We start from the raw sequence: 15,686 nt of genomic DNA, 5'->3' as shown, positions 1-15,686 counted from the left end.
TTGGGACTTCTGAATCCTCTCTGATATCACGACAGGTTGAATTATTAAACAGTCTGCCCGAAAAAAGGTGAAAACTGTCACTCCTTTTAGTCCCTTACCATTTCAAGAGTGCACAGATGGTCCCTCTCATCAGCTGAGGAGGCCACAGAGGGAGCTTATATGTGTCTTTATGTGGGTGTGAGATAAACTAATGCATGTGTCAGCCACCAGGCTGTAATTGGCCTGTTTGTGCACCCTGCCCTTTACTGAGAGGGAAAATTTCCTCTCCCAGCGGCCACCCGCTGCTGCGTTGTCCCACTTAGAAATTCCTTCTGGACTCCTGTCAACAATCCAACTAAATAATCGGCCATCGAATCTCTGATGATAAGAATGTACATCTGCGCTGAGGCGGCGCACCGGTGAGAGGAATCTCTTCATCTGTCAAGTCACTGTTAGTCATCACTGGATCAAGAGAGCCGCGTCTTTGATTAGAAAAAATCAATGTGTACACTGCGGAGGCTTTTCTCTGTGGGCTCATAGTGTATTGAAAAGAAGCATATCTGACAGAGACATCTACAGCAGCAAAATATATCCCCGCCCGGACCTCTTTTGTTGCACTATATCATGTAACAGAGTCAGGAGGAACTGTCGGAAAGTCAAAAGCAGGATTCGGCGAAGCAGATCACAAGTAAACATGACTCTGAAGTCAAGGCTCTTTAAGTTTCTCTGGTTATTTTCTCTGTCTTTGTGTCATCAAAACACGACATAGTGGCTTGGCTGGGGAAAAAAAAAAAGATGTAGGACAACAGCAAACACACCTCAAGCTAATGTTACTGTCTCAATAGATGGCCAGCCTTGGCACTGAGCTCTGGCGACGATGTGTAAAAGCAGGATAGGAGGCTGAAAGAGAGAGAGGGGGGGAGATTGTGGGGAAGGAGAAGCCTCTCTCTGTCTGTATGTGAGGCATTACGCAGGAGAGAAATTGACAGCAGGTGTGGGTCAGGGGTGTTTAAAAGAGAAAGGAGGGTGGTAAGATAAAGGGAGATGAGGTTTTAGATGATATGCTCCTGGGACACTGGACAGCATGGAGATTGAAGATTATCCAGAGGTGCTATGACTCACTGGCACCTCTACCAGACTGGACTCTGACAAGCATCTACACACATGCATCTACACACACTGTAACACCTCTCACATACAAATAACTGATCTTCAAAAGCACACACACACACACACACACACACACACACACACACACACACACACACTGCTCATGTACACTGTATGTACTGGTCTATCACATGCACACACACATAAAAGTTCACTCTTTTCATGGGAAAAAAAAAGAGAACTGGAACATGCAGGAAAGAAAATAAGTGGGAGGGAAATGCAAAGAGAGAAATGAGGTGTGTGTGAGTGAGAGAGAGAGAGGGAGAGGGAGATGAGATGAGGAGGCGGAGAGATAGGAGGTGAGGGAGGGAGTAATGTAGACAGGGAGGGAGGAGAAGAAGAGAGGGATAAGCCACACTTGGATGGAGGATTCCAGCGGAGCGAGGAGGGACTTTCAAGTGTTGGATCAGGGGAGACTACAGGTCTTTGCTCCTTCGTACTGACACTCAGAGTGGACTGAAGGGCAGCTGAAGAGATGGACAGATGGAGCCGGGAGGAAGACGAGGCCCTGGGGTGACACGGACCGCCAGTACATGACCTCTCCGTCTGACTGTTTAACCTCCTGAAGACTCGCTGTTACTGGACAGATGACGGATCACAGGGACTGAAATCCAGCAGAAGTTGGAGGGAGTTCACTTAAAGAGCACTATGGATATATACGCATGTTTAATCCTGTTCTTCACTCTTTCTTCACAAGGTAACTCATCTCTCTTTCTCTGAGTAACAGCTGTTTCATCTCTTGTTTTTATTTGTTAAAATAAGGGACCGTATGAAAATTATAGTGGGCCGAAAGATGAAGTATCAGTAACAGGAGGAGTCAGAAGCTTGTCTATATTTACAGGAGCTGGTTAAGAGATTTTGGAGCTGTTTTCTAGTCTGCAAAGCAGCAACAATATTTATTCCTCTGTGCCAGGGTCAGTCATTCAGTGGATGTCAGAAGTTTAACCCTTTATCCTACTATCCTCATATCGCAAAGGGGATTTATTCTCTTTTTTTTAACGACATTTTCAATCAATTTTTTCCTGACGACTTTTTTCTGTTTCAATTGTGCTTTAAAAACAATGTTGGGGTTCCCAGGTACCCCAGGCGAAAAAGACCCAGTTCTGCCTATGCAGTGTTTTTATAGAAGGAATAATTAAGTTCTTGTTTGCCATAAGTCCTTATTTAAAGTATCAGTCAGGTAGGGGCACTCTGCGGGTCATTTTGAAGGAGACAGACATCTATACGTATATTTATACATATTTGTTTTTCACCCACCAGACAGGACTTTGACCGGTATCTATACACACTGTCACACTCCTCACATACAAATAACTGATCTGCAAAAGCACACACACTGCTCATATACACTGTATGTAAAAAGATGCAATGTAATAAATAGCTGTAACTTTCCTAAAATAAAAGTAAAGTCTTTTTTTCCCTTTGGTTAAATAATCAAGTTTTGCTTCGATGGATGTTTTGTGCAGCAACTCAAACATACAGAGCGCATGCATTTTTTGTTACTGTCATAAATATATAATAACGAGGTGTTGAAGGGAGCGGATTACAGGTCTAGAGAAGCAACTTTAAAATGCAACAAAAGGTTTTACTTTGTTTTTTTTAGCAAAATACAACTCCAGCTCCGCCCCCCTCCCTAGCCAAATCATTTTCATACAGTCCCTAAAAAAGCTCCAGTCCCATTTTTTATTACAATGACTGGGAGTTTTTCTGAAGGCTAATCTGCAAAGATTAGTTACACAATCACTGACAAAAACACACAACCTTGAGGACACAAAAAAGCCCCGTTCAAGGAAAGTCCCTCTGTTGCTTAGTGACCTAGTAAAAGCTCTATCCGCCTAGTTCAGGAGAAGGGCTCACTTGTATAAAATTTGCTGCTCGTGCATTATTGGTCTACGAGAATACATAGATCATATGAGGACAGAATGGGTCCAGAAGCCTGACACATCTAGATCTAATCAGCATCAAGCTGTGTGGCTTGCGCGTGCACAGCTGAGGATATTAGAAAAGGACGATGACTCGAAATTATATTTGCAATCATTTTGGTACAAGAGATTCTAGATAAAGCATATAATTAATCTTGTACAATATTAATTGTCTGCATTAATTCATAGTGAGAGCGTACAAATAGCCAACAGCCTAGAAGAGGGCATGATTGAAAGCAGATGGAACAGGATATTTTGTCCAAAATCAGGAAAAGAAAGTCGAGTAAATGTATGAAAGTCAACTGGAATGAAAAGTTTTACCATGAAAAGTGTCTGGGAACATCACAGCCTGTACTGGTGCTATTCATAGTGTCCTGTAAAGCACACCGTACAGAAGTAAACTCATCCAACAGTTACCTGCACACATTACTGCTCTGACCTGCACATTGTCAAAGTCAGGACACCCTGCGAGCTCCCCCATCTAAACCCATTAGTCGCAATGCTGCTTTAGAATCTACCGGAGCGTCCCTCTTTATTTAATATCAGCTGCATTGAACAGATATCGCTCTGAGCCGATGTGATCAAACAAAGGTACCCGCATGTGCCAGTTACTCTCTTCTAAAAGAAAAAAAAAAACACGTAGAGACATTTCAAGGTTGTTGGTTGTCTGGACACGTCAGACAGATTCAGGTGCAAACAGGAAGAAAAGACGTGAGTGAAGAAAGAAAGTATATCCGTTTAATAAGATATTGATCCCAAGCCTTTTTAAAAATGGAGGATGCCAGTTTTCAGGCAACTGAAGGACAGCCCATCAGCTTTGATTGAGTGGGTACGAGGACCCGAGAGGAAGGCCGGCAGCATGACAATAACACCTGTGTCCCTGTTCAAAGAATACAAGATAAGATAGCTGGATAAGAATAAGAGTGACATATAGCCTTTCTGTGAAATCACAAGGCTGAAGCTTTAATGAGGTAATAAGAAACGCCCCCCAGCTCCTGCACAATGAATATTTAGTACCATAAACAATGTACACATTATAATGCAGTACACACAAGACAGACATTGAAAGATGCAGTAGTGCCAGGAAAATGAAATATCAGTGAGGCTGCTGAAATATAAATCACAGCCCATGATGCATTGCTGTGCCATTGAACTACCTGCACAGAAGCACAAGGTCCAGAATAGAAGAATGCCTAATTAAATATAAAAAGAAGTATTGAAATACAAAGGACATTGTACTGTACGAGCCTCGGGACGACCCCGTCTCTTTAATTGTTCCCAGACCTTGTTAGGGTCATCCTCAGTGCTGTGTGAGCCGATTGTAAACCGAGTGTGTGTGTGTGTGTGTGTGTGTGTGTGTGTGATTGAGCTCTTCCATTAGTGTGGCTGTAGCAGAGAGACCAGGGCCGAGAGCAGGCAAGAGGGAGGGGCAAGGGAGGGATGAGACGTCTCGACAGATCGCTCCATCAGCACGTCTGTTCAGAGACACAACGGATGTCCTCAGAATCAGATTCCTCCTTCCTCTTTTTTTCGCCCCCTCTCCCTCCCCTCCTCTGTCTGTTTGTCTCATCTCTCAGATACAGTCTCATGTAACCATACGCCACCTGTATAATAGAGGTCACCATCCTCTGAGATTACACTCTGTGGATTCTTTATGGTGGCATGGCTGCATTAGATAAATAAATAATAGATTGAAGATATATTCAATACTGAAATTAAGGTTTATATTTAATGTATCAATAATGCAACAAGAGAAACTATTCAATATGGTTTTATTTAGAAGGTGACTGGGAAAGTGTACAAAAGATGAGCACATAGGAGTACCAACAACAACTGATTCATGCAGCTTGTTTAAGATCTAAATATTTTGTGTTCAGCTAAAGACACAAAAGGACACACAAGGGCCACAAAAGGTCGCATCATTACTCAAAGCTCTCCTGATATGTCTAACATGTCCTTTTCTCCCATCAGTTTACTCTCAAGTTGGACCTCGTGGCCACGCTGAGGAGAGGCTGCTCCAGAATCTGTTTGCACATTACAATAAGCTCTCCAGGCCCGTGGAAAACACCACAGACACAGTGCTCGTCCACTTTGGACTGTCTATTGCTCAGCTCATTGATGTGGTGAGTGAAACCTAACATCCTTGGTTAAGTACAACACATTTGCTCTGTAAATCACTTTGTTTCTGTTTGGTTTCTAATCCAAGGGGGATTTTTTGTGATGAAGCCCCCTGAGCCTGGCATGGCAAGACAGATGTGTGAATACAAAGTAGTCTGGAACCTCTTAAGTTTATTTTCAATTTCCAGTGGGCGTTATCAACGGTCGCGGAGCAAAATGGCTCTGGATGTTGCAACCAATCAAAGCAGCAAAATGTGTGAAGTAATGTTATGTAAGCTTAGGTAGCTAGTACCAACATCCAATTTATATGACTTCTAGCTCAACATAATACACACATTTGACAATGTTTAGTATCCAACACCGAGACTTGGGATAGACGGTGGCTCAGTCTGTTGGGACTTGGCTTAGGAACCAGAGGGTGGATGTTTCAAGTCCCAGAATGGACCAACCATGGAATTGGTAGCTGGTAGTCCTCCATGGGCACTGTTGAAGTGTCCTTGAGCAAGGCACCGAATCCTTCAAATGCTCGGGCGCATGTCCATATGCACTCTGACATCTCTCCATTGCATGGGTCCTGTTTGTGCATGTCTGTATTTCGGGCTTTTGTGTTTATGGCATGTTTGTGAAAACATAGAATTTCCCCTCTGGAAATAAAGTATGCCTTCTTCTTACCATTTGTATGAAACGTTAACCGTCCAATTTGTTCAATATTGACATGATAGCAAATTTAGAGCGTTCCACATCAGTGAAAGTCATCTTTATTGTTTACAAAAAAGCCCAACAGTGCTGCATACCTGTCAATCATCCCTCAAATCTGCCCCATATAACATAAATATATGCTCACAAGCTGAATCAGGCAGGATCCAAATCTCTGTGAATGTGACATACGTTTCTTCCTGTTCTGATCTAACTTCCACCCATGAGCACTAGTCTTGTCCTGCAGCTTACCTTGTTAAATTAGTGCCGAAATAAACTTTCATAAGTGCATGAGAGTGTTTAATTAGTATAAATGTTGAAGGAGTTTGTGCAGTGCATGCATGTAAATGATGCATCTATAGTTGTATTCTCTCTTATGTAAGATGCATCATGATTACAATAGAAAGTAGCTCAAAGCTACATTAGGCAAGAGAGACAAAATTACATTTACAGATCAGTTATCAGCGGAAATGAAACCACATCAGAAGAGATTGAAGTATTTTCCCAAATTAAATTAAATCAGTTGTCAGATATGCAAACACTGACAAAAATAAATATTCCAAACTGTCTCCTGAACAGACACAGCTAGCCACCCTCACAATAACACCTTCATTCTCTCTGGGTCCTATTGAATCTTTGCTCTACAGTGAGTTTTAAAGCATTTCATTATGTTGCAGGGTTTCTGTTCACTTAACATAAAACCACCTCTCACTAACATTTACAGCAATGCAAAGTTGGGGCTGCTCTAAGATTGAATATGTGCAGCCTGCATTGCTGCGGGGATGATTCTCCAGGGCTTTGGACACACAATTAGGTGACAGTGGTTCCTCCACATGCCTGGTATAGTGAGAGTCAGCTCGAGGTGAAGTTGTCTTCCCCTGTTTTCCCTGACTGCTGTGTCTTAGATGTAGCTGGGAAGGAGCAGGAGGAAGCAGCTTGCCAGCAGTGGCAGCAATAGAATAGATTTAGCATGAAGCACTGCCTAGTATTTCTTCCTGGCGTATTACACAACTAATCTGCCTTTATAAATAGAGGTAATGTTTGCTGATTTGTTCTGTAACTGATTCATGAGAGCAACAAGTTAAAGGAAAATTAAATGTTTAAAGATATTCTACCAATGTGACACCAATTAATTAAAACGATTATGACACTCACATTAATGTTTGCTTCTGTTTTCATGAAATAAGGATGAGAAGAACCAGATGATGACCACGAATGTCTGGGTCAAGCAAGTATGTGATCATGAAAGACAAAATACATGCTTTAGATTCAGTCCAACATGAAGCCACAGTATATTAATATGATTAATGTTTCCCTACAGGAATGGAACGATTACAAACTCCGGTGGAACCCAGAGGAGTACGAAAATGTCACCTCTATCCGTATCCCCTCGGAGCTCATCTGGAGGCCTGACATTGTCCTCTACAACAAGTAAGGATAATGTATCAGTAGCTTGTTTGTTTCCTGTGAGGAAATCGATTCTTGGATCTTAAAAGTTTCCATTTTAAGGCAAAAGTATTCAGGTAGCGGATTTTGAATTGAATTCCAACAGATGGTATGACTGCAGGGACAACATGAAGATGCTGTTGTGCTAAACATCCTGTCCTGTTCCAAAGTCATAAAGTAATTTAGCTAAAATAAATGTGAACAAGGTCAGCCTTAATGGATGTGGATGCAAACAAATACACGGTACATTGTTCCATGCAATACATTAGACTGAGAATTAGAAGATGAAATTTAATTGGACGTGTTTCAAAGTGTGTCCGATAAAATGCATCCAGTGTAAGTGCCTCAGCTAGGAAATTCATTTATTTAGCTAAATGCTAGAAATCAATAGAGACAGAAACAGGCATGGCAGAATTAGTACAGTAAAAGTGTCAAATTTACATGTGCAGACATCACTTTGCCTCCCTGTAATGAAATATCAGAGGCTTTTTCATTTGTTTGTTCGATCTAATAAGGCGAGGCATGGCATGGTTACTTCTTTTATAAAGCACAGGGAATTTCAAGGTCCTTCACGTAATAGGCAGACTGTGTGAAGGAACATGAAATGTAAAGAAAAAACATTCTCAGAAAGTTCTGCAATGTTTTTAGTCCTTGTAAAGACATCAAAGTTCTTACAGAGCTACAGGTGTCCAAATCAAAGTAGAACATTTGCTGTGACCGCTGCCGTACCTTTGAGTACATTTTTATTTAAATACATTAAAAATAAGAAACTGTTCACATGTAATTGTGTGATGGGGAAACATGTGATATAGTATTCCCGAGCAAAATTTGTAAACACCATTCACAAGGCACCGGGTTTCTTGGATAAAAATCAAAGGCTGGCTGATTTGCATTAAAATGAACATTGAGCTGGACATGAAACGAAAACAGATTGATGGCTTTTTCACAAAGCGTGGAGATGTTCAAACATGTTCCTGAACATGTGCGTCAGCGTGGTTGGAAGCTACAATGAACTTACCTACGTTGTGCCAAATGTGCCTTTGCTTTGCTGTGTTAGGAACACTATTGATTATCTTCTCGAAATTAGCATATAGTCCAATGCATCTCTTTATTTATTGTGAAGATGAAGTAATGACTTATGATAATTAGACCTATGATATAAAGCGTTATCTCTGCTCTAAGTCATGCATACCATCACGTTACATTACCATACCTTGGCTTATGCTGAAAGCCGCTGGTCTGATTTCTGAAGCTACAAGAGAAGTAATTCTTTCGTTATTGCTATAATGTTTTGGTAATGCACTTACTTGTCTACATGTGGTTGTTCAATATAGATCCAAATCTATAACTGTACCAAAACATAACTTTAGGTTGACTTTATTGTAGATCAGTCTTATGGGCGACAAGCATTAGCTGATATGAAGATGTTCAAAACAGGACGAAGGCAACATAGACGTTCTAGCACACAGTGACTGACCTCTACATGTACTGAAGCTAATTGCCAAAAAAGCTTGACAGATGACAGGGTCTAATGATGAGTTAAGGCAGCACATAGTGAGTGGAGCTCAGGTGTGTTGTGGAAGGACTGGACAGACATGAGAGGATTACAACAAAGATTAATCAGATTATGGAGACAGGCGATGGAAGAGAGAAGGATTGGACAGCTGTCGCCATGACAGTTCTCAGTGACAGAGATTAGAGCAATGACCTAGATGGATTAGATTTTACTTTGAATGTGTTAAAAAATAAAATTTAGGAAAAACAAAATGAGAATAAACAGCAACGAACAGAAAACACAGCAAAGTCAGAATGAACCACATGAATATATACTGTATATTGGATGTTTAATCAATAAACTCTGTGTTAAACACTATTTTACCCATTTGGTTAACCAAACCTTTACGTTGTAGTGCTTTTAAATTAAGCCTTTGTTTTATTGTGTTAATTTGTTGGAAGTTATGGCACATCAAATGCTTTATTTCCTCGGTGATACAGACATGTAAATGGAGTGTCATCTGTATACACACATGAACAAATACTGCGTCTTTGCAAAGTCAGAGCTAATAAAATCCTGTAGAAGGGGAATGAAGAAGAGAAAAGATTAGTAAAATTACAGTTAATAATTTTCCAAAGATGTTCCCATTAAAATGATTAACAGTTAAAAGAGCATAAGTAATAAAAAATAGGTGTTAACCTCCTGGTGAATGCCAGGTGCTCTTGAAAGCTCTTGAAAAAAGATATTTCTTTGATATTGTTGTTTTTTAGGAGAGATGCCCTGATTCAATAAAGGCATTTTAAACTACATCCTTGGCTCGGAGCGAGTGTGCCTGAAGAAAGCCCAGTGGCTTCCCTCCCTCGACACACAATAAAAATGTGCTTTTACGTGTTAAACTCCGAATTATCTTCTAGCTTGTAACAAACAGAAGCCATTGGTTGTAATTAGAACTTGTGTATTAATGCCATTTTATTACATGAATAACTACTGTCCTTAGTGCTAAGGTTAGTAAGTGGTTAAAAGATTCAGTCAAAGGTAAGGGTTTGGGTATGTATTGAGTATGAAATATTTTACCTTAACCTTGAAAAAAGGATTTTATTAGGGTACACTTACTAGCTTTCTCCAGAGCGTTCCACATAGAACACCTAAAGTCCATCAGATAAAGCTTCATGTTCATCCAGGACACGTAAGTCATACGCCCCAGATCAGTAATCAACTGACAGCCTGCTGATTGACTCATCATTTGTAATCAGTAACACACCAATCACAGCCAAATCGCACAACAAGGCGCTCCATTTAAATGCAGCTTCCTTCTCACTTGTCCCTGCTACACCGATGCTGCACACACACCGCTGCTGCTGCTGGCAATGCTTTGCCTCAACTACCCCAGCCTCTTCCTTTCTAGTTTGAAGCCTTTTGCCCACTCTGTATACTCAGGGTGAGTTTTGCATCGCACTCCCTGGAAAGCCGTAGCATGCTGCTCGGTTAACCCAGGAAGCACCTGGAGCCATCAGCGCCAAGCATAACTGTATTTCCATTAAGCAATAAATGGTTAAATCTATGATGAGAGTGTTCGTGACTGAACTAAAGATGACTATGAGATTTGGTTAAAAACAATAAAAACTTTATCGCAAAGTTCTTTATTGCGAACATTTAGTATATTTTGAATATATTTTTTCTCACTATATCTTCCTGTTCTTTGATTGCAGTGCTGATGGCGACTTTGCAGTAACTCACCTCACAAAGGCGCATCTGTTCTATGACGGTCGGATAAAGTGGATGCCGCCAGCCATTTACAAATCTTCATGCAGCATAGATGTTACCTTTTTCCCCTTTGACCAGCAAAGCTGCAAAATGAAGTTTGGCTCATGGACTTATGATCGTGCCAAGATCGATCTGATCACCATGGCCAGCAATGTGGACCAGATGGACTACTGGGAGAGCGGGGAGTGGGTCATTATCAATGCGGTGGGCAAGTACAATACGAAAAAGTATGAGTGCTGCACAGAGATCTACTCAGACATCACTTACTACTTCATCATCCGGAGGCTCCCGTTGTTCTACACCATCAACCTTATCATCCCCTGTCTTCTGATCTCCTGTTTGACCGTGCTGGTGTTTTACTTGCCATCGCAATGCGGAGAGAAGATCACCTTGTGTATCTCAGTGCTACTGTCCCTTACAGTATTCCTCCTGCTGATCACAGAGATTATACCATCTACATCTCTGGTGATTCCACTGATTGGCGAATACCTGCTGTTCACCATGGTCTTTGTCACACTGTCCATCATAATTACTGTCTTTGTGTTGAACGTACATCACAGATCACCGCAAACCCATTGTATGCCTCACTGGGTGCGGAGAGTATTCTTGGACATGGTGCCTCGAGTTCTCTTCATGAAGCGTCCACCAGGCACAGCCAAGCAGCACTGCAAGAAGCTTATAGAGATGATGCACCGACCTACCACCATATCAGCAACCGGCAACTCGCAGGCCTTTTGGTCAGGGTTAGAAACAGGGTTAAGACGGATAAGTCAGGTAGAAAATACCCTCCAAAAGACTCCTTCCGACAGTCCAAGCATCCTTGTCTGCTCACCTTCTCCAGCCTCTTCCCCGCATGAGGACTGTAAAGAGGACGATCACTCACTAAAGGCCAACATTTTCTGCCGGACCACATCTGGCCAGTACTCAGTTCTCTCAGAGAAACTATCCCTACGTGGACACAACTCCGCAGCCTCTTCTACTTCTCAATTGTCCTTACCCCTAACATTGCCAATGGGTCCGATTCGCAGCCTATCAAGGGAAGAAGCCAATTCACTAGCCCCAAATTGCCGTTCCCACAGTGAAGAACAAATGTGTGACCATCAGAAGGAGCTTCCGCAAGGAGCTGGACATCGATGCCGTTCCCGCAGCTTCCAGTACTGCTGTCTGCATGATGACGGGTCTGGGGTCATTGGGATCATAGGCCATGTGAAGAAACAAGACCCTCCAGATCAACTAGCAGAAACCCTCACAGCAGAGTCCACTAGAGACGCGAGTACCCAACAGGACACTGTGGTTACAACTATCTCCCCAGCTATGCAACGGGCCATAGAGGGAGTTCAATACATCGCTGATCATCTCAGGGCAGAGGATGCAGATTTCTCAGTGAGTTTAAAAATATTTTCCTGACTGATTTTGTGATCCACATGCATCAAGCACACAAGGAAAAACTTCACACTTCACTTCAAGTTATATCTGTAAACTCAAACATGCACTCTATACAGGATTTTAATTAAGGCATCACCCACTACAGGATGCTATTGCGATTATCTTGTATGCCTGAGGGTGGAATATACCAACTCAAGTAATCTAACGGGATTTCACATGATCTGATGGGGAAATCAGTGGAAACAAAACAGAGACTGACAAGGTGCAAGAACTTACTCTGGTAATAGGAAAAAACAAAAGCTAAAGACTCAACGAGTCTGGATGAGAAAATGGTCAGGTCACCTCCGGTCAGCTGTAATATCTGTTAACACTTGTATGCTAGCTAACATTAGCCTCAGTCTGAATGTTGCTTGGAAACTGTTTGTAGGCTCTTATTGGCCCTTGTGATTCCACTCGGGAAGTCCTGGGACAATCATCCACATTTCTGAATATCATATCAAATGTTTTAAATTACAGGGCGACCCCAATGAGTATGCAAACAGCTTAAGTGGTAAAGGACTGGATCTGTACACCTCTCACATTACCAGATGTTCTGAGCCAAACATCCCTACTGACCAAGGTCATGGACCAGAGTTCTGCTCAGGTTGTCAGAATCTGATATAAACCAGTCCAAAACTCCTGTAGATCGAGTCCTGCTTGAAGAGATACTGGGACAAATTGCCATCAGACAAGAGACAATATCCTTGGCCTTTGCTTTATGCTGCCTGATCATTTGTCATACAGCTGGTCTACAATTTTAAATAAGTTACTCTTCTTTCTTTTTTGAACAACTGCTAAGCTTGTACTTCGAGCAACATTAAGTATGCAGTACAGATTCAGTGGTAATTGCTGAGTTGCTTGACAGAAAGATAAAGGATGCTTTTGTTAAATGGGAGTAAAAGTTTGAAAATGTGTACAATTATTCCAAAATCAGTGGTGGAAGTTATTGCATTCACTGACAGTATGATTGTCAACAGTACAATGGCCTTTCCATCTCCAATCAGGGAAAGCCTGAGGTTAACACTATGGGACCTCAGTTATTTGACCTTGAATTTTTTATAGGAGAGACAAGCAAGGATTGACTGACATTTAAAGAGATAGCTGCCTCCTAATGAAAAAATCAGCCATTCGAAAGGAATCAATCATGGGTGAAAACTGACAGCTGGTAAAGAGAAGGGTGGTGTGGTGTGAAATTTACAATGTCCCTCTCTGCTGTGTCTCTTCTCTACTAGGTAAAGGAAGACTGGAAGTATGTGGCCATGGTCATTGACAGGATATTCCTCTGGATGTTTGTACTGGTGTGTATACTGGGATCTGTGGGACTCTTTCTTCCTCCTTGGCTGGCTGGAATGATCTAGAATCTCACCATTGAAGGAGGGAACACTGACACAAAGACTTCCTGTCATATATAATATATAAAAAAAAAAGGAATGGCTTATCGTTTTTATTTTTATTTTCTATTTTTCAAAGGAACTACAAGTCGCACTCTTTGCTCTTGCCCTGGGTTATCAAGAGGTTATGCACGGAGGAACGAGATTAATTATCTATCATTGATTCCAGTGGGAAGATAAATTCTTTATGAGGGCAAAGGCCAACAGAGAAAATATCCATCAGCACCACTCCATTTTGACATTGAGCTGTATAGCTCAGGCTGTCACCTTTCTATAAACACAGAGGGATAGACTTTGACCTATTTACAACTGCAGAAAACACCCGAGAAAGACTGTAAGATATTTATGAGACCAAAAAAGGCTTGGTTTAAATAACAATGTTTTCAACATTCCTTCTACTATAGGATCTATATAGTCTAAGCATAGTATCTTGACAGCAGAACAGTTGACAGTGCAATGCCTGTAGCAAATATTCAGAAAATATTCTTGTTTCTTTGCCACCTGATTTGTCAATTTCAGTGCTGGGATGAATATCTGGGTAGGAGTCGTGTTTGCTCAGGTGTAACAGTTTTTTAACAGTCATTGCTTAGGTAAGCACACGCCAATATTTCTGGGCTCCTGCTGTAGCCAGCAGATATCTGGACAACTTCCTTTTCCATTAGCGCATTGTTAACAGCCCAACTAGCAACTTGAGACGTTAAAATGGAGTTGGACGTAGGGTTAGGGTTAGGGCAAAACCCTGATGGGCCTAACCCACATCCGTGACCAGATTTTTATCTACATTTCAACACATTTTCATATCAAATTGTTATATGCTGACACTTTGTCATGGCCCTTGTCTCCTCCTACCAGCGCACAAGGTACTGTTATGCTGTTCTAGAGACACACAAGGTAGTAGCTGAGGCTGTTTCTTCCTTTCCAACACCTGGTCAACGTGAAACAGTCTGTTTGGTTAGGTTTACGCACAATGAGAAGTTTTTAGGATTAGTTAAATAAACAACATGGTTAAGGTTAAGAGAATCATCATGGTTGAATGATATCTCAATGTCCTGTGTTTTTGACCAATCCATCAACCCGGACCACCACCCCTTGCAGGCTTTATCCGCCTTTCTAGTTAAAATTCTGCTGTGGATGGGTTTACACTGAATTAGACAAACGGGGGGATTTAACTTAGTCCAGACGCTAGAGGGCACCTTCTACGTCAGGTATCAGATGCCAAGGGATGAGACAAGCGTTAGTACTTGACAACTTGGGATTGAGAATGTGAGGTGCATTCATATACAGATATCTGTTAAAAGAGGTTGTCTGATGATAGCTGACAGGTTCTAGGTAGCGTTTTGCCGATTACAACTTTATGTTTAACTTAGTACAACGAAAGTCACTTCAAACAGAATCACTTTGGACACCAGAAATCTTATCTCTCGCCCGTGATTCTGAATTTATGTGCACGGATCTATTTATAGAGATTAGCACACATGCACTCTGATTTTCTAATCCTAGCAGTTAAATTAACAAATTTACTTCAAATTTCTCTTGGGCCTTTTCATTGTTAAAACCATGGTTTTAACAGGGAGGGATTTAGATTTAAATCCACCTTCTTTTCCCCTTAACGCCAGCCACTTAAAATGCCCTTGCTTTTTTGTCGATTGCTTGTTAAATTAGTAGAATAGGAGGGGAATGATTTCTCTGTCTTTTTTTTTTTTTTAGCATGATTTTTAAGGCCATAGCTAATAATTATAATAATTAATATTTAAAGTAAAATAACAACAAAAAATACATTTAGTCAGAGACATTTGTATTCATATCTTGAATAAAGGAAACCAGCCTCAGCACTTCATTTTACAAAGTATACCATACAGTGTGATCTGATGGGAAATGTAATGACTTTTATATATTGAGAAACAAAAAGGTTTCTGGCAGTGACAGATAGTGGAAAGAGCTACAGGCTGATAATGAAGTCAGTTCTGAATGTTTATCCTCTCCCGTAAAATAAGACAAACACATCGAGAGCGATGCCAGCAAGCAAAGACGTGACAGAGTTTGTTGCTGTAAGACACTATGGTATAGCAAATTGACATAATAAATTTGTTTAAGCCATTGCGTTACAAACAGAATCGATATTATTATTATTCAGATTAATTTTAACACAAAAGTTTAATTGAGTAGCTTCACATTCACCTTGATACTGTCTTTGCTAATTAGACACGTCCTCATACCTACCTACACGTCCCTGGTCTTTCCAGTGGTCATATGTTGTTTGGGGAGTCTTTGGCAGAGTTC

General features: G+C 41.2%; 1 protein-coding gene across 2 annotated transcripts; it reads left to right on the top strand.

Moving 5' to 3' along the window:
- Nucleotides 1–1,797: 1,797 nt before the first annotated feature.
- Nucleotides 1,798–13,373, top strand: LOC138589291 (neuronal acetylcholine receptor subunit alpha-4-like). Of its 2 annotated transcripts, none has more exons than XM_069659504.1 (6): nucleotides 1,798–1,846; nucleotides 5,043–5,194; nucleotides 7,073–7,117; nucleotides 7,207–7,316; nucleotides 10,536–11,973; nucleotides 13,248–13,373. In XM_069659504.1, the coding sequence occupies exons 1-6, from the start codon at nucleotides 1,798–1,800 to the stop codon at nucleotides 13,371–13,373; spliced, it is 1,920 nt and encodes a 639-aa protein (XP_069515605.1). The 2 variants fall into 2 exon arrangements, with proteins under 2 accessions (XP_069515605.1, XP_069515606.1); XM_069659505.1 differs by lacking the exon at nucleotides 1,798–1,846 and having other exon boundaries at nucleotides 5,121–5,194; nucleotides 10,536–11,319; nucleotides 11,875–11,973.
- The last annotated feature ends 2,313 nt before the right edge of the window (nucleotides 13,374–15,686 follow it).

This window comes from Semicossyphus pulcher, unplaced genomic scaffold (assembly GCF_022749685.1).
Source record: "Semicossyphus pulcher isolate SPU_LCO1_2020_fin unplaced genomic scaffold, fSemPul1.0.p SCAF_13, whole genome shotgun sequence".
Classification (NCBI taxonomy): Eukaryota; Metazoa; Chordata; class Actinopteri; order Labriformes; family Labridae; genus Semicossyphus; species Semicossyphus pulcher.
Note: the sequence above shows the minus strand (reverse complement) of the source record. Positions and strands in the feature narration are given on the sequence as shown.

Excerpts from the sequence above, each read along its gene's own strand:
- LOC138589291 (XM_069659504.1), top strand. The coding sequence starts at position 1,798 with ATGGATATATACGCATGTTTAATCCTGTTCTTCACTCTTTCTTCACAA. Across the intron at positions 5,195-7,072 it reads TTGCTCAGCTCATTGATGTG|GATGAGAAGAACCAGATGAT; the intron begins GTGAGTGAAACC and ends TCATGAAATAAG. Across the intron at positions 7,118-7,206 it reads CGAATGTCTGGGTCAAGCAA|GAATGGAACGATTACAAACT; the intron begins GTATGTGATCAT and ends GTTTCCCTACAG.